This window comes from Colossoma macropomum, unplaced genomic scaffold, assembly GCF_904425465.1.
Source record: "Colossoma macropomum unplaced genomic scaffold, Colossoma_macropomum, whole genome shotgun sequence".
In the NCBI taxonomy this organism is placed as follows: Eukaryota; Metazoa; Chordata; class Actinopteri; order Characiformes; family Serrasalmidae; genus Colossoma; species Colossoma macropomum.
In genome coordinates, this window is record NW_023494788.1 from 1,649,595 (window position 1) to 1,673,776 (window position 24,182).

General features: G+C 42.9%; 1 protein-coding gene across 3 annotated transcripts in view; it reads left to right on the forward strand.

The window, feature by feature from the left end:
• ccdc136b (coiled-coil domain containing 136b) overlaps window positions 1–24,182 on the forward strand; it is a 29,244-nt gene that overhangs the window by 2,493 nt on the left and 2,569 nt on the right. For 2 of the 3 annotated variants that reach the window (XM_036568002.1, XM_036568003.1), the window contains 7 exons: window positions 8,448–8,693; window positions 11,896–11,970; window positions 12,856–13,158; window positions 15,785–15,896; window positions 19,810–20,062; window positions 20,360–20,497; window positions 22,386–22,490. In XM_036568002.1, coding sequence (XP_036423895.1) covers window positions 8,448–8,693; window positions 11,896–11,970; window positions 12,856–13,158; window positions 15,785–15,896; window positions 19,810–20,062; window positions 20,360–20,497; window positions 22,386–22,481 — 1,223 coding nt within the window. In that variant the 3' untranslated portion in view covers window positions 22,482–22,490. The remainder of the gene's footprint in view (window positions 1–8,447; window positions 8,694–11,895; window positions 11,971–12,855; window positions 13,159–15,784; window positions 15,897–19,809; window positions 20,063–20,359; window positions 20,498–22,385; window positions 22,491–24,182) is intronic. The other variant, XR_005007127.1, reaches the window with a different exon arrangement.

Here is a 24,182-nt window from a genome sequence, read left to right on the forward strand (position 1 = left end):
GCTGGTTTAGCTGGTCACCAAGCATGGTCATGGTGGTTGACCAGCAGACTAGCATCCCTAGCACAACATATGCTAGTCAGGCTTTACTTTTACATTCAGTATGATAACTATGGTAAATAATGAGATAAAGCTGTCAGTCTTTAACTTTGTATTCAGTTTAATAACTGTGCCAAACAACTGTGCTAATAATGTCAGGCAGTTCTCTTCATATTCAGTATAATAACTATGGTAAATAACTGTGCTATAGTTATTGGCTTTACCTTTACATTCAGTAGAGTAACTATGCTAAATAATGTGCTGAAGTTGCCAGACTTTTGTCATATTCAACACAACAACTACGCAAAAACTACTGTGTTACAGTTTTGTGGCTTGACTTCATCCTCACCCAATTAACAAAATTTGTCTGGCCCACATCCTTGGTTTGTTCTGGCCCAGTATATAGCTGGGTCCTCAACCCAGATCTGGCCCACACGCTGTAAAGTGAGTAGAACTTAAGGATTTGGCCCCAGTCTGGCCCAACGACACTGTTGGTCCACAACATTCACACCAGAATTTCCCAGAAATGTAGACATGGGGCAAAACGGTATGAAGCTGCCCAGGATCTGGCCCTGTTCTGGCCCGCATGCCTAACATCTACCTGGCAGTCAACCAACCAACACTCTCAGGCTTTACCTTTACATTCAGTAGAATAACTATGCTAAACAACTGTGCCAAAGCTAGATCTAGGTAGGTAGCAGCATGGTGACATTAGCGTGTTAGCCTCTCAGCGCTGAGGTTGCAGGTCTGATATTGATCAGGTCAGGTATTGAATATTAATTGTAAATACTGGGCTGATCAGGAGAGATTTGCTGAGCGATGTTGGTGAGCTAATGTATAGAATCAGGGGGACGCGCTTCATTTGTATGGGCATGAATGGGAGGTGGAGTTAAAGGTGCATTATATGATTCTGGAGATATGATATTTGAACTCAAAAGCAAAACAAATACACCCAGTGCTCCTTCAGAAGCTCCATCCACCGAATTCATGGAAGCATATTGCCAAGGCGAACGGCACTGAGCTAGCAAACTTGTTTTTTTTTAGATCTTCATGACCATAAATCCCTTTACAAACTTTGTATGGACAAACAGCACTGTTTAATGCAAAAACTTACACCACCAAATCACCACCAGGGGTCTTATTTAGCACCAATCCAGCGGTGCCCTCTTCTTACACTGGGGCTGAATCTCAAACGGCTCCCTGCTCCCTACATAGTGCACTACAGGAGTTTAAATACTGGATCCTGCAGCCCAACAGAGCAAAATACAGCTGAGAAACAGTCATTTGGGACTCAGACTCATCCACACTCGATACATGATGCACTGTTTGGCTGTAGAGGCTGGAATCTCTAAACTTTCATAGCTAGAACACTATTTAGGGAGTACGGAACCGTTTGGGATTCAGTCTGGGTTTGACGCGGCTTCTGACTGAAACACGGAGATTTGAAGTGTGTAAAACATTCAAGTGACATTTTTAGACTTTTATACTGCAGCTTTACAGTGAATCAGACCATAAGTGCTTTAATTCAAGCTGTGATATTAATGATGGAGCTGTTTAGCATGTTGGCTCTTTTAGCCTGTTAGCTAGCTGAGCAGCCCAGTTCTAGATAAGAAAATAAGTCGTCAGCCCCTCAGTTTAAACAAAAAACAGGTTCTTACTTCATCAGTAGACTCGGTGCCCCATGCGAACAGCATTAGAGTCACAGATTATTCATTAACAGCACACGGATTTTTTTTCGTTAAGTGGTGCCGTGATAGAGTTCAGTTGTTGTGAGGCGGTCATAGGAGTGGTATATCATGGATTTTACAACGGCTTTGAATAGCCAATCAGATTTTAGGACCAGAACTATCCGTTTTATAATTGACAGTATTTTGGCTGTTTTCATACATTTTCAAATAGATTTGATAAACACATTTACATACATTTATTTTTGTTTGGTACATTGCTATGTGTAATATTTCTCCATATGTTTTAAAATAAATGTATTTGAAAATATATTTGGTTAATATGGCAAAATATCCTGAAACAGTGTTTGGAACGTAATTTGATGTGGGTTGCGATGTATTTAAATGTATTTCAAATATATAAAAAGATATATGTCCATATATTTGTCCCATATGGGCCAGTAGCTGCTCACACTGCAGTCTGAGGTAGATGGACGTCAGTTCAGAGGTACAGAACCTGATCTGCTCAGTTATCGTGCTGAACTGCTGCCTAGGGCCTGAACATCACCAGCCTTCCTGAAACTGTTTGTCTCAATACTGATGAACCAATCACAGACATTATTTGCATACAGTTAATGAAGTTAATAAGAAACGCTGTCGTGTGAAAATGCCTGGATTCTCAGACAGTTTGTATCCAGAATCAGGACAGATATTAAAACTGTAAGACTGAGGTGTCGTCAGCGTTCAGTCTCAAAAGTCACTTTGTTCGTGTGTGTGTGTGTGTGTGTGTGTGTGTGTGTGTGTGTGTGTGTGAGATTAAATCTCCAGACATGTTGATTCCAGACTGATGTACAGGTGATGTGATGTGAGTGACGCACACAGGACACATATTTCTCACATAGGATACAGTCAGTGATAGTAAACACAGAATGTGTGAGACTGGACAGCACATACACACACACACACACACACACACACACACACACACACACACACACACATCCAGCTTGTCTCTATTTTATTTACGTCTTCTTTATTTATATGTATTTTATTTATATGACTCTTTCCTCAAAACGATGCTTTTCATTTATTTTTTTAATTCAGTCTCTCTTTCATCTTCCTCTATCTCTCTCTCACTTTTCTCTTTCTCTCTTTCATTCTCACTTTCTCTCTCCTTCTCCCCCTCACTTTCCCCCCTGCTTCTGCTCTCTCTAACCCTCTCTGTCTTATTCCTCTCTTGCTTTATCCTTCTGTCTCTCTCTCTCTCTCTCTCTCTCTCTCTCTCTCTCTCTCTCTCTCTTTCCTCTCTCTCACTCCTCTTCACTTTCACTGTCTCTGTACAACAGGCCCTCCTACGCGCACACACACACACACACACACACGCTGCTCTGGTGGTGATGAGGCTGCAGGTGTTAATTCTTCACCATATGTGGGAAATTCCTCGCTTCTGTGCCGCTTCCTATTTTACATTATGAGACGAAGCTAAAATACATTAAAGTCCACCTTTATATAATAATCTCTGAGCTGCTCTCTGATACGGATTCACCCTCAGACACATCACAGTACAGGAGAGGATCAGTCAGCACTTCACACACTGTCATTCTTCCACACATTTACACACATTTACACACATTTACACAACCATTTTAATGTAATTACATAGATACATAAGTAATTTCAGAGTTATGAAATTATTTACATTTACATTTGATTTATCCTCTCTGAGCACTTTATTAACTCCACCTCCTTGTTTCTACACTCACTGTCCACTGTATCAGCTCCACTGACCGTATAGTTTCACTCTGTAGTTCTACAGTTACAGACTGTAGTCCGTCTGTTTCTCTGATATTTTGTTAGCCCCCTTTTACCCTGTTCTTCAGTGGTCAGGACCCCCATGGACCCTCACAGAGCAGGTACTATTTGGGTGGTGGATCATTCTCAGCACTGCAGTAACACTGACGTGGTGGTGGTGTGTTAGTGTGTGTTGTGCTGGTCTGAGTGGATCAGACACAGCAGTGCTGCTGGAGTTTTAAACACCTCAGTGTTGCTGCTGGACTGAGAATCGTCCACCAACCAAAACTATCCAGCCAACAGCGTCCTGTGGGCAGCGTCCTGTGGCCACTGATGAAGGGCTAGAGGATGACCAACACAAACTGTGCAGCAGCAGATGAGCTATCGTCTCTGACTTTACATCTACAAGGTGGACCGACAAGGTAGGAGTGTCTAATAGAGTGGACAGTGAGTGGACACAGTGTTTAAAAACTCCAGCAGCACTGCTGTGTCTGATCCACTCGCACCAGCACAACACACACTAACACACCACCACCACGTCAGTACTGAGAATGTGATTTTGGATACAAGTAATAAAGTGCTTGGTTAGTGCATATTCTGTAGTAATAAGTAATTTTTTCGTTTATTAAAAAAATCAACAAACATCTAGGGCTGGGCAATATGACAATATATCATTATCATGATAAATTATGTTATAATACACTACAGTATTCTTTTCTGATCATATGATGATTATCATTTAGTGACAAATACTGAATTAAACTGTTCACAGTTTTGATAGTATGTTTTAAATATAGCTCTGCTGGATCTTTATTCTCTGCTCCAGCTGATCAGATGTCTGAAAAAATCAATATCTTGACATACGGTGTATCATGAAAATGTCTTGAAGTATCACAGTATTTTATTTTTACCATATCGCCCAGCTCTACAAACACACAATGTAAATGACGTTTTCTGAAAACGAGCCGAACGACAATAACTTCACCTCTAATTTAAATGATAATAAAATATCTCCTCCTCTGCAGTAGGAGTGTGAGTGTGAGTGTGAGTGTGAGTGTGTGTGTGAGTGTGAGTGTGAGTGTGAGTGGGAGTGTGAGTGGGAGTGTGGGAGTGTGAGTGTGTGATCAGAGTCATGCATTATTCATGAACTCCCACACTGTAACACAATCCCAGCACACACTCACAGTCAGGCTAGTGTGACGTCTACACCAGTGACAATATCTCATCTAATGTGTGGATTTAGTCCACTTTAACCTGTGTAAATGTTTAGAATAATAATAATAATAATAATTACATAGATACATTGAATTGAACTGAATTGCATTGAATTTAATTTAATTTAATGATACAGCTGAACATATTAGAGTTCATGAAAAACTTCACAAAAACAAGAAACTGCAGAATTGGATAATTGCAATTTGCATAATTGTAATTTTTGAGAGAAAGAATTAAATAAAAATACAATTAATTATAAAACAAATAAAAAAGAAGAAGAAAAAAACTTTATATGTATATATTAACATACATATACACACACATATATAAACAGTTTAATAGACAGTTTAAACTAAACCAAATCGTGTCTGTGTGTGTGTGTGTGTGTGTGTGTGTGGTCACTCTCCCTCTCATGGTGGAAGGCCAGGACATATTCAGCTGTGCACTCTCTGTGTACACTGGTAATAATAATAATAATAATAATAATTTTACTATATTATCTTTGCAGGGTGAAATTGCTGTTCAGGTTGATGGAGAATGTGCTGTATATGGTTCTATAAGCACCAAAAAGGTTCTATTATTACAATATCAAGCTTATACACAATAGAAGAACACTTTTTGATGCTGTATAGAACCCTTTTTAAAAAGGTTGCATATGGAACCCATATTGGCCAGGTTAATGTTAGTGTTAGCACTACCGCTAATTAACCCTAGCCCTAATTCCAGCTAATGCTAAGGCTAGCTAACCATAATTCAAACCAGCTCTCGCCCGAGCTCGTTCAGATCACTGACCGCTCACAACTAGTTCACCACATCTAACTCGTGTAATTGGTCGCTCAAATCCAAACAAAAACTCAGACTGAACCCGAAACAAACAGCGCCAAAACTCTAGAACCAAACCCAACTAAACTAGCATCAGAACCCCTGGATCCAGCACAGGTCATCATAAACATTACAAACATGTAATGTGAGGTTCTCCGAAACCTGCTTTGAGCTCAGTCTGTCAAATAGTTCAATAGAAAACCCCTTTTTCGTGTCATATAGGACCATTTTAAAAAGGTTCTGTATAAAACCATATACAGCACATTATCCATCAGTCTGAAGAGCCATTTTACCATGCAAAGAACCACGTAAGCATGCAAATGGTTCTTTGAGTGTTCATAGTTCCATATAGAACCACTGTCTTTGCTAAAGAACCCTTGAAGAACCATCATTTTTGAGTGTACGTCCTCATTTGAACACATCTGCATTTACACACATATACCACTGTATTTTATTACATCCCTATATTTTTACATTCCACATTCTCTTCTCTATCTCATATTTTTTAATGTATGTTCTGTTTATTTATGGAAACGGACAGTCGTATAAGCATTTCACTGCACGTTATCCTGTGTATGGCTGCGTGTGACCAATTAAGCTTGACTTTAAATAGCCAGGACTTTTACTGTGGGATAAAACACTTTATTGAATACTTAATTGAGTATTATTATAATCAGGTATAATCAGCTACACAGTCGTACGTGAAGGTTTTGGGCACTGCAGGTAAATATTACATTTTTGTTGATTTTTTTGGCATATTAGTGCACAATTTCTGTTTATCTAAACATATTAGATAAAAGAATTTATATTAAATATAAAATGTGCCTTGACTTTTGCACAGGATACATTTTATGTTTTATTTGTTTCCCGAAATATAATAAATTCAGTAAATAAACAGTAAGTGTGTATTAAAATGTGCAGGAGTGTGTCTCTGTAGACGACGAGTAACTTAAAGAATCAACAGCAGCATTTAGTCTGACCAGCGTTCCACTTTCTCACCCTAGAGCAGCGAGAACCTCAAACTCACCAGCACACAAACACGCACTGCGGCTGCACGTACGGGTTGAAGGTCACGGAGCTGCTGCAGCTCACACTCAGAGTGACACTACATGCTTAGAAGGATGGTTCTTTAGCAAAGACAGTGGTTCTATTTAGAGCCATGCGTTCTGCATAGAGCTGCTTCATGCTTAAAGGTTCTTTGCATGGTGAAATGGTTCTTCAGAATGATGGAGAATGTGTGGTATATGGTTCTTTGTAGCACAAAAAAAAGGTTCTGCTATTGTTATGATGTCAATCTTGTAACAATAGAAGAACCATTTTTGGTGCTTTTTAGAACCATTTTCAAAAAGGTTACAACACATTCTCCATCAATCTAAAGAACCATTTCACCATGCAAAGAACCTTTAAGCATGAAGCAGCTCTATGCAGAACGCATGGCTCTAAATAGAACCACTGTCTTTGCTAAAGAACCATCTTTTAAAGTGTGTATATAGGAATGTGTTTCACTTCAGTCTAAATCAGCTAAAGGCTCAGCTCAGCTGAGTGTCGCACACTGTGAGCTGTGTGTGTGTGTGTGTGAGTGTGTGTGTGAGTGAGTGTGTGTGTGTGTGTGTGTGTGTGTGTGGTGTGTGTGTGTGTGTGTGTGAGTGTGTGTGTGTGTGTGTTGTACTGGAACAGAGAGAGTGTTAACCCCCCCCGACACACACTCACACACTCACACTTCCTGTGTGCTGTGTAATTTGCTCAGCGTGTTCTCCTGCAGAACAGCTCTCTGAATGCTAATGTGTCTTTTAGCTCCTTATTTTAAGGCTGAATTAGGAGCTCAGATTTTCTGCTCTTTTTAAAAAACAACTTTAAACGCTTTCAGTACATTTGATCACCCTCACTAAAGGGGAACTCCACTGGTTTATCAAAATTCCTGCATAATTAAACGGTTAAGATGTGAACGTAGTCATTCAGAGTGGTTTGGTGTGAAACGCTCCTTCTACACTCTTAAAAAAAGATAAATCTTAGGATCTTAGTAAAGACACTGGAACACACAAAGAACCACCTCATACTTAAATGGTTCTTAAATGGTGAAATGGTTCTTCAGACTGTTGGAGAATGTGTCGTGTGTGGTTTTGAAAAAGGGTTCTATATAGCACCAAAAAGGGTTACAGTTCAAGCTCATTTAGATAGAGATCACTGATCTCAGCTGTGACTTAAATCCAAACAAAAACCCAAACTGAACCTGACTGTTCAATTTGGCTCATCTGTGCTGATTTTTGCTGGTTTAGTGCTGGTCTGGTGCTGGTTTAGCTGGTTAGCCAGCATGGTCATGCTGGTTGACCAGAACACCAGCATCCAGAACATTCACTGCTGTCAGAACAAAACCTCCAAAACAGGAACTTTACAGGAGAAAGAAAAACTATTTTACTTTTAATGGAAGTCAGTGGAACCAGACTTTTTTCCAAGTAATCATGTGCCGTTTCGTTTGGACCATGCTTCATAAAATTGACATACAATGTAAAGGAGCACAGGTATTTTCAAATTATGCCAAAAACTAAACAAAAATGGAGATACAATGTTTTGTTCCAACAGCAGCGACATGCTGGTCTGTGCTGGTTTTTCTTGTAGGGGCAGACATGTTAATTTGCTTGTCACCACAAGATGTCGCTGTTGCTCAATAACCATAATTTCCCTCCACAAGCAGAGTTCTGACTGCTGGGTTTGAAGGTGGGAGTGAGATGCAGAAGTTCTGAACTGGCAATATAACAGTCCTTTGTCAAATAGTTTAATTTGAATAGTTAAATTTAAATAATAATAATAATAATAATAATTTAAATAGTTGATTGATGTTGTCTGGGAAGTGATTTGGCCAAACTGTCACTTTAATGTCACTGAATGTCTCGGTGAACTGAGAGTGTTTCTCCTGTGCAGATGAGAGCACTGATCTGAAAGCAGAGGAGCCCATCATGAGCAGCGATCTGACGGAGAAGGAGCGAGAGAACGCGGAGCTGGAGGGAGAGGAGAAGGAGGTGAAGGAGGAGAAGGCTGGAGACGAGGTGCTGAGCGAGGAGCAGGAGCTGGAGGAGCTCAGGGCTCAGGTTCTGCAGCTGCTGCTGGAGCTGGAGGAGGCGCGAGACGCTTCGCAGAAACACCAGGAGAACTTCCTCGAGCTGCAGGGTGAGGCTGTGAGCTGGAGCCGGGAAGCTTCCATCATCCGAGCTTTCCTCGTTCCCTCCCTCAGAATTCCCACATGGAAGGTTGGAGCCTCTCAGGAGCTCCTCCAGTTGCAGTTCTGTGACTTCGCCCACACGTGGCTCTCACAGAGAACATTTAGAACAAGAAATGATCTGAGCAGAGATGAGTGGAGAGCCCTAAACTCATCCTCCAGAACAAAGCCTTCTGATATGAGAACTTTACACACAAGCACCTTTAGAACTACAGCTTGGGAACAAAAGTAGAAGCTCAAGAACCTGAAGTACTGAGCACACACTTAAAAAGATATCTCTTCATGGGTTCTTTAGTAAAGGCAATGGTTCTGTTTAGAACCATGGGTTCTATATTGAACCATGTGTATGCTTAAATGGTTCTTCAAGGGTTCCTTAGTGAAGAACATGGTTCTATATATAACCATGAACACTCAAAGAACCATTTGCATGATTAAATGGTTCTCTGCATGGTGAAATGGTTCTTCAGACTGATGGAGAATGTGTCCATCTATACATGGTTCTATACAGAGCTTTTTTGAAAAGGGTTCTATATAGTACCAAAAAGTGTTTGTCTATCATTACAAGCTTGACATTGTTACAATGGTAGAACCCTTTTTGGTGCTAGTAGTAGCACCGTTTATAGTACTAATATTATGACTACTTGGCAGACGTGAAGATTCACTGGTGGTTTTGGAGAGTAAATAAAATGACTTTGTTTACATCTAAACCACTGAATCATGCAGAAATGATAAATCAGTCGAATTCCCCTTTAATCTCTAATGATAGATGTAAAATAACAGATTACTAAATCTCATATATTAATATTGTGAAAATCATTCATGTTTTTCAGTAATCTATAAGAGCCTGTCTCTGTTTTGTGGGTGAGTCAGTGAGGTAGTGAGGTGGTGAATCTTTGAGGCGGCGAGGTGGTAGGTCAGTGAGTTGTGGGTCGATGAGGCTGTGAGGCAGTGAGTCGATGAGGGTGCGAGTCAGTGAGTCTTTGAGGCAGTGAGGTGGTGGGTCAGTGAGTTGTGAGTTGGTGAGTCGATGAGGCTGTGAGGCAGTGAGTCAGTGATTTGGTGAGTTGTGAGTCAGTGAGGCTGTGAGTCAGTGATTTGGTGAGTTGTGAGTCAGTGAGGCTGTAAGTCAGTAAGTCAGTGGGTTGGTGAGTCAGTGAGGCACTGAGTGAGTGAGGCACTGAATCAGTGAGGCGGTGAGCGTGGTGGGGTCTCAGAGTGGTCTACAGCCGTATCGGACTCTCAGTGTGGGTGGAACGGGACAGTCATTTCTAACAGCTGCGGCTCACAGAAGCTTCCAGACAGACTGTCCTGACACCCACTTGGCTGATGACATCACCTTCGGGCCATTCTCACTGAGCATGCTCAGTACGGCTGCACTGAGGTCTGTTACTGCTTCCTCAGTGACCAGAGAAGAACAGCTTCATAACAGAAATAACAGGTTTCTGTCCAGCATGTCTGTTAAAGCCATAGTTCAGCCAGACATAAACTCCTCCAGCTTTCCTGAACTTTCCACAGACAGGACCCACTCAGTGCCTGAGCTCCGCTTCTTTGGCTTAGCACTGGAGCTACGAGGCTAATGTCGCTAAGGGTCTAGATTTGTCCAGGTGGACGTTGGAGAGGGTCTAGATCAGCCCAGGTGGATGTTGGAGAAGGTCTAGATCAGCCCAGGTGGATGTTGGAGAGGGTCTAGATTAGTCCAGGTGGATGTTAGAGAGGGTCTAGATCAGCCCAGGTGGATGTTGGAGAGGGTCTAGATCAGTCCAGGTGGACGTTGAAGAGGGTCTAGATCAGTCCAGGTGGACGTTGAAGAAGGTCTAGATCAGCCCAGGTGGATGTTGGAGAAGGTCTAGATCAGCCCAAGTAAATGTTGGAGAGGGTCTAGATTAGTCCAGGTGGATGTTTTAAAGGGTCTAGATTAGTCCAGGTGGATGTTGGAAAGGGTCTAGATTAGTCCAGGTGGATGTTAGAGAGGGTCTAGATCAGTCCAGGTGGATGTTGGAGAGTGTCTAGATCAGTCCAGGTGGACGTTGAAGAAGGTCTAGATCAGCCCAGGTGGATGTTGGAGAGGGTCTAGATTAGTCCAGGTGGATGTTGGAGAGGGTCTAGATTAGTCCAGGTGGATGTTGGTGAGAGTCTAGATTAGTCCAGGTGGATGTTGGAGAGAGTCTAGATCAGCCCAGGTGGATGTTGGAGAGGGTCTAGATTAGTCCAGGTGGATGTTGGAGAGGGTCTAGATTAGTCCAGGTGGATGTTAGAAAGGGTCTAGATTAGTCCAGGTGGACGTTGGAGAGGGTCAAGGTGGATGTTGGAGAAGGTCTAGATCAGCCCAGGTGGATGTTGTAGAGGGTCTAGATTAGTCCAGGTGGATGTTGTAGAGGGTCTAGATTAGTCCAGGTGGATGTTAGAAAGGATCTAGATTAGTCCAGTGCTGGTGGTGTTGAGGATGCAGCAGTTGTGGTAGGAGGTGTGGACGGTGGGTAAAGATACCCCGATGATCTTCTCAGTTATCCTCACAATCCGCCGTGGGGTCCTGCGGTCTGAGACAGTGCAGTTCCTATTACAGACAGTGAGACAGCTGGTCAGGTCGCTCTCTACTGCCCCCTGTAGAATGTAGTGAGGGTTTCCTCCGCAGTAAGTGAAGTTGCTGCTGGGCTTTCTTGACTAGGCAGGTGGTGTTGAGGGTCCAGTTGAGGTCTTCACACCAAGGGACTTTGAGCTTTTGACTCTCCACAGTTGACCCGTTGGTGTGCAGTGGAGAGTGGTCACCCCAAGACATTCTGAAGTAACTATCATCTCTTTGGTCTTATGAGCTTTAACAGATTGATTGTTTCTGCCAGCAGCTCCACCTCACTAATCAGCACCCTGCCTAAACAATGACACGCTCAGCTCAGACTGTGTGGAGTTCAGTGTCACTAACAGTCTTGATTCTGTGGTTTCTGACACTGTATGACTCACTGTGATCTATAAACATGGACTAAAGTAAAGAGGCAAACGTCCAACAACAAACACGTCTCGGCTTATTGACCATATTTGGGAGGAACTGTGTAAATCCAACTTTCACTTTAATCTTCTTGTATATTTCCGTCTAACCTGCTGTGTCTCCTCTGACATCATCATGTCTAATCCTGTCTCCTGCTCCCTGCTGATCTGCAGGTCTTTTGGAGGACGAGCGTTTGGCCAGTGCCCACCAGGCCGAGGCGTTCACCCACCAGATCCAGCACCTGCAAGGTAGCATTAAAAACTGAAAACACAAAAAATAAAACGTTTCTTAAAGTCAACCTGAAATCTAAACTGACCTTTTAATCCCGTTAGTTCATGTTTCTGGTCATTTTAAACCCTAAATGCTGCTTTTCCTGGAATCTGCTATCATTACTTCCCAGACTGTTCAGTCCAGCTGTGTTGTGTTGTCGGCCGCCGTGGCTGCAGGTTTTCATTCTAAACCAAAGGAGCTCCTGATCAGCTGTAGAGGAGCGAGATCAGCTGAGTGAACAGTGCAGTCAGGTGAGCTTCTGTCTGGAATGGACACCTGCAGCCACACCGGCCCTTTAACTGGACACACCTGGTGCAGTTTGAGCATCGTCGTCCTCTGCGTCACTGCTGTCCTGTCCAAAATCTCTCTCTCTCTCTTTTTTTCTTCTTTCTCTCTCATTGTTTCTCTTCTATCTCTCTCTCTCTGTTTTCCTTTCTCTCTCTCTCTCTCTCTCTTCTCTCTTTTTGTTTTCTCTTTTTCTCTTCTCTCTCTCTCTTTCTCTTTCTCATCTCTTACTGTTTTTCCTTTCTCTGTTTCTCTCGGTTTTCTCTTTCTCTCTCTTTCTCTTTCTCGTCTCTAACTCTCTTTTTCTGTTTTTCCTTTCTCCTTCTCTCTTTTTCTTTTTTCTCACTCTCTCTTTCTTCTCTCTCCCTCTCTCTCTGTGTCTCCTCTCTCTCTTTCTCTCTCTCTTTGTCTCTCGCTTTCTCTGCCCCCTCTCTCTCTCTTCACTCTCTCTCTCCACTCTGTCTTTTTCTTCTTTCTTTTTCTCTTCTCTCTCTGTCTGTTTGTTGTCTCTCACTCTCTCTCTTTCTGTTTTTCTTTCTTTTCTCTCTCTCTCTCTCTCTCTCTCTCTCTCTCCATAGCTCAGCTGCGCGGTGTTCAGGACGAGCTGGACCGTGTTCAGGAGCTGAAGGACAGTGAACTGGCCGAGGCTCAGGCCGAGCTGAGTCTTGTGAGGGAGGAGGTGCAGGCGCTGAGGGAGGCGGCGGAGGAGTGCGCGGCCGAGCGAGAGAACGACATCGCCAGCCTGCAGGAGGAGCTGTGCAGGGTCCGAGCTGAAATGAGCCGAGTGGAGGCCACCGCACAGGAGTACGAGCTGGAGGCGGTCACTCTGAGAGCCGAAATCGCCATGAAGAGCCAAAGGAGGGAGCAGGAGAGGAGAGAGGGTGAGAGAGAGAGAGAGAGAGAGAGAGAGAGAAGACAGAGGGAGACTTTTTTTTACTTTTGACGGTCCTTTATTGAACCAGCTCTTTCTTTAAAACAGTCATCCGTCACACTGTGTCATCTTAAGTTATACTGAAATAAATGAAATCATTAAATAAAATAAGACAAACACTTTATAAATAGGTAAAAACAAAAAGACACAAATAAAACAGTCCGGCTCAACTGAGCTCAGGAGCGACGCAGAGCTCACCCTCGCACACCGAGCACACGGCCCCACCACAGCACCACATCTCTTCAAAGGCCTCCACATCACACATGGTCTTATAATAATCAAAATCAATTAAAATCCTTGATCTGACCAGCCTAGAGAAAATCCTTGTGGCCTCGCGGTCAGTACCATGCGCCATCTTGTTCTTACGACTGATATATATGGCCATTTTCGCCTGCCCAAGGATGAAGTTGATCAGTTGGCATTTGGACGTCTCTCTCTTGACGTACTTAAAACCAAGGATAAAAGTCTGGAGTGTAAAAGACAAGAGATACAGAGAGAGCATAGGAGGGAGAGGGGAGCGAGAGACAGAGAGACATATATATATATATATATATATATATATAGAGAGAGAGAGAGAGAGAGAGGGAGAGGTGGACAGAGAGATGGATATACAGAGAGAGAAAAAAGACAGAGGGGGAAAGAGAGAGGGAGACAGAGAGAAGGACGAGAGACAGAAGACAGAGAAAAGAGAGAGAGAGAGAGAGAACAGAGAGACTGATAAACAAAGAGAGGAGAGAGAAACAAAACACAAGACACAAGGCAGCTGCTTGGATTTTGGCATAATTACTCATGGGCGCCCCCTAGTGGCTGGGGGTCCCTTTTATGCCCCCATAAAACCCCTGTGATGATCCACACCTGCGCCTGACCCACCTTAGGATCCACCTCAGGGAGCGTTTGTTAATGATCTGATCAGGTGGATCAGGAGTGGTATGAGCAGGAAACACCACCGTATCCAGAGCCGAGTTGTAAATGAGGCTCTGTAAATGGGGCTTTAGGGAGGTCAGGGAGGCTGAGCTGAGATAAACCCTGACCCAGAGCATCATTCTGTCTGCCAGCTGTTTATTTTGTCTGCGGAGCTGCAGGCTGCCCTCACACACTGACGCTGCTCTGATATCAGTGTGAAACCAGCACATGATCCATCAAGTTCATCTCCAGAGCCGCCGCACCGTTAGCATCCTGCAGGCATAGGCATAAATCAGGGCTCGTTTAATGAGAGTCAGCATCGCAGACATGTTTGTCCTGAGGGTGGGGGGTGGGGGGGTCAGCACTGAATACAGAGAGCGTGATGTCATCTTCTGCGTTAGTTAGAGAATTACGTCACACTTTGAAGCACCTGGAGAAGCAGCAGGAATGCTAACAGAAACTGCTTCTGAATCAGTTCATAGTCAAAACTTCTGTGACAACAACTGGACATCTCAATCCCAATTCCCCCATAATTCAGTGTGTGGGATGTAATATATATATATAGTGTGATAAATGACATATATTAGCATATAGAGATTTCTCTTATATCCAACTAATATGTCATCACATATGGACAAATTTGATATATATGGCAACCATTTTATATTTCAGCCAAAAATCAACATATATAAACATACATGTGTAACACAAACATTAAACAATATACGATAGACACATCTGGATGGCATATATTACTCATATAAGCTTCCTGTTATTTAATATAATTTACACTGTGATATCAACCCATCAAAGAGCCTAAACATATTACAAAACCATCAGGAACCAACAGAAACACTTAATGGTTTCTATGGGTTTTTTCAGCAGGGATGGTTCCCTAATGGGATCTAAAGGTGTCCCACAGGAAACTAGTGGTCTCTAATGGTAACCATGAAGCCTTATGTGTCAAACACAAGGCCCACAGGCCAAGTCATGCCCATGGCACAATCCAGTTCAGCCCACAAAATTATTTTAATTTTCTATTAATATTTGCCTGTTTCACCATGAGCTGCACTGCAGTTCCCAGCATGCACTGCAATGTAATGTGTGCTCCCACCCCCTCCCCAACAACGATCTATAGGACAGCACCACAAAAACAGACAAGAAAAGATGGCAGGTGTCCAGTAAGTCAAGCAAATGGTTTTAAAATAAAAGTATTGTTGAACTGTTTGAGTATTTAGTGCCAGTGCCTATTTTTGCTGTTGTAGTTTTGGCATATTTTGGACAAACGTGGCAAAATATTTAGTGAAAATAAAATAAAAAAAACAGCTGTTCCACAGATTTGTTGAGATTTTTTAATATGGCCCTTGTAGTTTGACACACCTGCATTAAGCCAATTCCTATTAGAAAGCAAAACCATCAGGTTTTAATGTAGTTCTAATATACAAATATAACAAAACTAATGGCTGTGTGCGGTGTAAAGTGTTAGGGATAGTATATGACCTAATGGGTAATGTATAGAACTGCTGATGGACACCTTTATGTCATATACTAACCCTAACACTTTACACAACACACGGCCATTCGTTTTGTAGAGTGACTGAATGACTGACCCCCTGAGTGACTGAACAGCTGAGTAACTGGATCAGTGAATGACGGAGTGATTGTTTGTCCAGGTGACGTCGTCCTGCTGAGGGAGGAATGTTCCAGTTTGAAAGCGGAGTGTGAGACGCTGAAGGAGGCCAACAGCAGACTGACTGAGAAACTGCAGCTGCTGCAGGACACACGGTATAAACACACTGTGTCTTCACCAGGACACCCTAGCGTGTCGATGTGTTCACTGGACACTGGTCAAAATCAAAATCATCATTATATCACCTGTAAACACTACAAGTAGCCTTTAGTGCCAGATTTCCAGATTTCAATTCTAGAAAAACTCTCATCTGATGACGTATCTTGAAGGTGAGTGTAAATGGTCAAAGCCTATGGCTGCTATTCAAGCAGTTGAAGACGAGAGGGAGGGTGTTTTCACAGAATAACATCACGGCTGTGATTTGGTCGCCGTAGATCATCACAGCCGTGATGTTATTGGTGATAACACACTCCTCGAGTGTTCTGTTGCTTTAATACAACAGTTAAATAAATACAGTAATAAATTAATAAACTGGGCCGTGAACGCGGCGTTTAATATGTTTTAATGTTCGCAGTTCCTTCACCAAATTATAGTTCCTTAACGAGCAGCTTGTTGCTACGTCAGAGTAACGAGCTCCGCCCACTCGCTGCACAGCCGGCAGTTCGTTCTCCAGCTCCACACAGACCGACACATTAAACTCGTTTCACACTCAGTTTTGTCAGTTTTTGCCAGATCAGTATTAATGTTGTTTTGTTCCAGCCAGTCTGTAAAGCATCTTACAGCCCATTTTGGTGTTGGGTTCATTTCTGGCTGATTCCAGGTTGTTCAGCTGTTCTTCTGTCTCAGCTGCCGACTAAAATGCTCAGTGGTGATGACAGTTTGGGAATTTAGTGTCGTCTCATCTTCAGAGTCTGACCAAATCGGCTGTCGGTCAAATGTGATCTAGGTCTGAGCCCCCATGAGCCTCTGTAAGGGTGAGAGTGGCAAGAAAAAGTCCCCAAGGGCAAGAAAAAGAAACCTTGAGAGGAACCAACCAACAACAACAAGCCCTCGTCCACTTGGCCTCGCCACATCCCCTCGGGGGAATCCACAGCGCCACCTTAAAGGGCTGTTCCATTACTGTATTAGCTGAAGTGAAGGGTGTTAGATGAGCCCTCGGAGGGGCGAGGGATCGAGAGAACACCAGTGTTGACTTACCCAGAAATCATTGCAACCTGACGCATTTCCCTTTTTAAACCCTTTCAAGCTGTTTATAAGCTACAGCAGTAAAGTACTTTAAGTACTTCAAAACCTTAACATTCGATTTGCTGGGCTTTAAGTTACAGACTACATGATGTGCTGCACACGACATAATAATACCTATAATATATAATACATAATATAACATAATACAGCTTCATCACTGTACACTGCTAGCTGGCTCATTAGCATGCTAGACTACACGGCTAACAAGAACAGAAAGAAAGGCAGTGCAGAACAGCTTTACTGCAAGTTTATAGCCAGACAAAGCAGTTCTCACACGTTACGTGACGTTATAGCGTGCTGCATTTGAATAATCCTCTCTTCACTGTCCCTCCTCCCCTTCTGCACCGAGTGGCCACTTGTGTAACACAGGTGTGACACATATCTGAGTGCTGAGGTTGATGTCTGTGAGGGTTCATTTAAAATAGAACTGAAACAGGGCTCAAGATTCGAAAGGGGAACCCAGCCTCCTCTGGTCCAAACCGGACAGCAAAACATTAACACAACAGCTGCGTTCCACTCCACAGGGTCCCTAAAGCTGCGTCCCACTCCACAGTGTCCCTACAGCTGCGTCCCACTCCACAGGGTCCCTAAAGCTGCGTCCCACTCCACAGGGTCCCTAAGCACTACTGTTATATTCCCTACACACCTGAGCTCTGGATGTCGGTTAAAGATACCACAGTTGATAAAAACCTTCATTCTGAACGTTCTACAGCATCATAATCAAACACGCATCTTAATTAGACCAGCAGTGACTGACGGGTAAACTTTCCTGCTGCTTCCTGTGAGGTGATAAACTGATGTTTATTCTCTGTGCAGTTAGAAGTTCCATTGGAACTCTGTCACTCCCTGTGGTTTGGAATCACCCTAAAAATGTCTGAATACCCGGTGCAGTACACTTTGCAGGGAACTATAAGAGCGACCCCAGAGGACAGAAATACTCTCAGCTGAGTAATATCTCCATAAGAACAGTGTGAGATCTCATCGTTCTCTTATACAGCTCTGTTCTAGATCACAGAACCCTCTCAGCAGTCTGTCAGTGCAGAAGGAGAACTCACGCTTTTCTCCTTCATCACCAGAACGTCTCACAGTGAGACTCTGATGTTAATCTCCTCTTTTCTCCTGAGGAGGTTCAGGAGGAACAGCTCAGAAATCAGAGATCCTTCATTAATATAATACTGAGATCTGCTTTATTTCTCTGAGACGATCTTAAGAAAGATTTTTTCCCTACGGGACTGGAATGAACCTAACAAGAGCAATATGAATCGGCCCTTTTCACACTTCCGCATTCTCACTTCCGTCAGTTTCTGTTAGCAGGTAGTTTCATTTCTGGTCCAACCCAAACTAATGGTGCAGTCCAGCTTTAAGGCGTCTTGCTGTGTTCCTCAGAGCCACAAGTCCAAGCAAAAACCAACCAAGCACATGTCAAAATGGGTCCAGTCCATCCGAAGGTAGAGGGTCCTAATTTTAGAGTAAATGGTGTCATTATGTCAGAGCGGTGTTTATAAGACTCGGGGCGAGTCAGGCTCAGACGTGGTGCTATCAAAAAAACATTAAGTGTCATTCAACAAAACGTGAACGTTCACAAGGCTGAAGCCAGCTTCTCATTTAAACTTCCTTTCCACCTTAAATGAATGCAGCAGTCCCCTTAAATGCCGTGCAGGTGCCAGAATGAACTGCAGCACCATTTAAGGTGCAGCGGAATATTTGAATAAGACACATCAGAGGTTCAGAGTTTATCGGTTTATTGCTCTTGCAGAAGCAGCCTGACCAAACAGAGCGTGAAGATCTAAACCTGTTTGGTGGTCAGTGCTGGTAGCTCTTTGATTAGCCAACTCAGTACAGTAACACTGCAGCCTCAGCTCTCTCTGTGTTCATAGCGTAACCGTGTCAAACCTGCACTCTGTGAGGTTCTTGGTTCTTCCTCGTTGATCTGTACGATCTGGCCCTCAATATCACCTCCTCATTCCCGACACTCCAAACTACGTGTACATATAAAAACATTAATATATAAAATACCTATAAATATTAAAACAAGCCTACAGTTCCCGGCCAGGTTAGGTAGGATGGCTTATTACGTTAATGTAACTTGAAAGTCAAAAATGTTTGCAGCCTTTATTCTTCTTACTGTGCTGTGTATTCTTTTATAAATCGGTCCACATCACTGCCTGAGATGTGAGGATGTTTTTTTTTGGAGCTGTACAGTTATTTGTCTGTTCTGGCAAGAAATACACAGAATAGCACAGATGGTGTGTTAAAGCACCAAGTGCTGTATAGTTTTCCAGTATTGCATTTGGGTGTTTTGCCTCCTCAGGTGAATAGAGCAGGCTAACTGGCTGTGTTGTTACCTGCTTTGTCGCTATTTCCTCTTAACGGCCTTGGAGTGTGAAAAGGCCTATAGAAAAAAAAGGAAACCTGCCTGTGATTGGACAGATGTATTTAGATTAACCAAAGAAAACCAGTGACTATTATCTATCAACATCTGTGAAATATTCTTACTTCTAGGAAGCCAAATAGAAGCATTTAATGCTTACATGGTTCTTTGCATGTTGAAATGGACTGATGGAGAATGTGTTGTATATGGTTCTATATAGAACCATTTTCAAATTTTCAAAATGACAGATTTGCATAATGAGCATACCTGAGACTAAGAGACACAACACTGTGGTGCGGAATATTACATATGATAAACTACATACACACAGCAGCTTCTCTTACCTGCTAAATGTTCACTGGATCATTGTAACGGTAACAGGCTTCATTTGTGGATGTTTCGCTATAATGTAATCGTTGCTGACGTTGAGGTCCGTCTCACCCTCTGAGCAGAAACGCCAGTGTGTGTCCCCCGCTGAAGGAGGAGCAGGAGGAGGGTGAGAAAGAAGCTGAAGGGAGCAGCGTGAACACGGTGGAGTCTTCAAACTCAAACTGCAGGCTGGTGGACGCCAGCATCCAGAAGAACATTTCCTTTGAGGGAAAGCCGCTCACGCCCACCAGCTGGAGCGCAGGATTCTCCGAAATCCTCTCCCTGAGAGAGCAGCTGAAGCAGGCAGAGGAGAGAGCGGAACAGGTGCAGAGACAGGTGAGCTGGGAAGGAAGAAAGATTGGGGCAGATTTGGGACTGGATGGTGTAGGTAAACTGGGGCAGGTAGGATGGGGCAGATACAGCAGGTCAGGTAGACTGGGACAGGTGAGCTGGGTCAAGGACACTGGGACAGGTAAGATGGAACAGTTAAGTTGGGGCAGGTAGGCTGGGGGGGGGAAGCTGGGGCAGATACGCTGGGGCAGGTAGGTCAGGGCAAATAAGCTCCTTTTAGAGTGTGATTAGAGTGTTTGTTGTCATATGTACCTTTCAATAATGAGCTTTTTGATGTGTCAGTGTGACGGGGTGCGGATTGAGATGAGGGAGCTACAGGACCTGTTTGAGACCAGTCAGAAGGAACGTGCAGAGCTGGAGCTGGAGCTGCTGCGCTGTAGGGAGGAGCTGGACAAGCTCACAGAGGGGAATGGGACACAGGTGAAGCCGCATCTGCAAACACAACTAAATCTTTCACCAACTAACCCAAACACAAACTATCTCCAAACACTTACACCAAACACCAACTCTCCTCAAACACTAACTCCAAACACCAACTAACCCAAACACCAACTCTCCTCAAACACTAACTCCAAACACCAACTAACCCAAACACCAACTCTCCCCAAACACTAACGCCAAACACCAACTAACCCAAACACAAACTATCTCCAAACACTTACACCAAACACCAACTCTCCTCAAACACTAACTCCAAACACCAACTAACCCAAACACCAACTAACCCAAACACAAACTCTCCCCAAACACTAACTCCAAACACAAACTCTCCCCAAACACTAACTCCAAACACCAACTAACCCAAACACAAACTATCTCCAAACACTTACACCAAACACCAACTCTCCTCAAACACTAACTCCAAACACCAACTAACCCAAACACCAACTCTCCCCAAACACTAACTCCAAACACCAACTAACCCAAACACCAACTCTCCCCAAACACTAACTCCAAACACCAACTAACCCAAACACCAACTCTCCCCAAACACTTACACCAAACACCAACTCTCCCCAAACACTAACTCCAAACACAAACTCTCCCCAAACACTAACTCTCAACTAACCCAAAGATCCAAGGAAACGTGTCATCAACTAAACCAAACACCAACTTACCTCAGTCTCTAAACACCAACTCCACCCTCCAAACACCAACTAACTCCAAACACCTACTAACACTAAGCACCAAAAAACTCCAACCTCCAAACACCAACTAATTCCAAATACCAACTAACTCCAACCTCCAAACACCAACTTACTCCAAACACTATATAACTCCATCCCCAAACACCACCTACTCCAAAAACTATATAACTCTAATCTCCAAACACCAACTGATGCCAAACACCAACTGACCCCAACCTCCAAACACCAACTAATTCCAAACACTATATAACTCCATCCCCAAACACCACCTACTCCAAACACTAAATAACTAATTTCCAAACACCAACTGATGCCAAACATCAACTAACTCCAACCTCCAAACATCAACTAAAATCAAACACCAACTAATTCCAACCTCCAATCACCAACTAACTCCAAACATTATCTCACTCCTACCTCCAAACACCAGTTAACTCCAAACACCAACTGTTCCCAAAGACTAACTTCAAACACCAACTAACTTCAACCTCCAAATACCAACTAACTCCAAACACTAAATAATTAATCTCCAAACACCAACTGATGCCAAACACCAACTAACTCCAACCTCCAAACACCAACTTACTCCAAACATTACCTCCGAACACCAACTAACTCCAAACATTAACTCCGAAAACCAATTAACAACAAACACTAACTCCAACCTCCAAACACCAACTAACTCCAACCTCCAAACACCAACTATCCCTAAACACTAACTCCAAACACCATTTAACCTAACCATTCCATTCCCAACAACTTTCACATCTCCACTCCTGTCCCCTAAACCCCCAAAGCCCCAGCCTCCAGCATCTCCAAACTCCAGTCGGTGGTCCTCCAACACCAAACTCTGACTGACACGGTTACAACTTTGGGAGTTTGATGCAACATGATAATTATGAATAGATCTAATCTGAATGCGTTTGTGTACTATTTCATACTCTCTCACCCTCTGCCAGTCTCTCTCTCTCTCTCTCTCTCTCTCTCTATCGTATTACATCCATATTCACTTCATATATTTCATCCACACCTTCACAATGACTCCATACGGAGACGTTTGTGTGTTTTTTGTTGCTTCACCCTCCATTTGTGTCTTAATTTTGGGTTTTTCATCTTTTTCTCATTCCCCGCCCCACCTGTCCATCTCTCCACCCCCTCAGTTCTCCACTGAGCCCCCTGTTCTCTCACTGCCTTTCATAGGACTGATAGTGATTGTGGCTGTGCTGTGGTGCTGCTGGTCTGAGCTGGGTTCCTGAAGAGTGAAGGTACGGCGAGGCTGCAGATAATGTTCACTCCCTTTGATCTAATCGTTCTCTCCAGGCTCCGCCCACAAATGTGTTCCTTTGTAGCTACCGCTGTGAAGTGGAGCTTCAAAAATCCTATTCAACACTCTTAAAAAAGATGGTTCTTCAAGGGTTCTTCAGTAAAGACAATGCTTCTCTATAGAACCATACACACTCACAGAACCATTGCCATGTTCAAATGGTTCTTTGCATGGTGAAATAGTTCTTCAGATTGGTGAAGAGTGTATTGTATTTGGATCTAAATCGCATCAAAAAGGGTTCTTCTATTGTTACAAGCTTGTTATCATAACAATAGCAGAACCCTTTTTGGTGTTATATAGAACCATTTTTGAAATGGCTTTATATAGAACCACCTATAGCACATTTTCCATCAATCTGAAGAACTATTTCACCATGCAAAGAAACATTTAATCATGCAAATGGTTCTTTAAGTGTTCATGGTTCTACATAGAACCATTGTCTTTAGTAAAGAACCCTTGAAGAACCATCTTTTTAAGATTTAAGAGTGAACCTCATGAGAAACTGTAGAACAGAATCGGTTTAGATCACAGTAACTACGTTTAGAGTCAGTTATTCATTTAAATTGATATTTATTTTGTATAAGCATGAAAAGTTACATTGGCTGTGTTTACAAAGATTTCTGCCAGTCTGATTGATTACATTCTGATTATAGATTCAGACTGAGGTGTTTATTCTCACTCTACTCAACAATCTGATGAAAAATCTCAGTTTACATGCTCACTACAAGTAATCCGAACCAAAATGACGCGCATGTGTAGAGAACCACTTAGTGTAGACGTTACCATGACAACCAGCATCGCGTGAGTCCAGTCAGAGTGAGATGAGCAGCAGTGAGCAGCACTTGTATTTTTAATCACTTTAAAATGATGTCAGACTCAGGAAAACGTCCTTCACATGTCCTTATTAAAGAAGGCCGAGAGGAAGACGTCGTGTTCTGAGACACATAAGCTGGACGTCCGTCCCACCGCCGTCTTTTAAAGACCAGAGCATAAACTTCGTCTCCTCTGCAGACCAGTTTCTGCTCTGCCATGTTGAACGGTATAAACTCTCACTATGACGTGACGAACATGATCAGAACAGACTTAAACCTTCTGATAGGGAATGTAATCAGATACAGACGTTTACACGGATATTATTCTTCTAATTAACGGATTATTTACAGGATTACCCACCTCGATCAGTCGGATAGGAACTGTATTCTGAATGGCCTCAATCGGACTAGACTATTCCGATTGAGGTGTTATTCGGATAATTAACGGATTATTAGGCTGCATGTAAACATGGCTACTGTTAGGACAGACCAGGCTGAGTTGTTTGTTGTGTAATCAAACACGTAGCTTGTTGAATATGGTGAAAAGGTGCAGCGCTGCAGTTTCTCATTAGTTTGAATTGGATTTGTACTGTAAAGCTTGTCCAACCTCACTATATTAGCTTTGAAAGGACACATCTGTGGTCTGAATATGGCAGTTCACCTCTCTTACACAGCGCTTTACTTTACAGAGCTGAGTCTGTCTCACAAAGCAGTTCCAACTTAAACTGGGCTCCTGAGTTTCAGCTTCACTAAACCGAACAAACGCAGTCGAGATGAACTTGAATTAAAGACTTTCTCTGTTAGTCCAGGTTTAGACACTC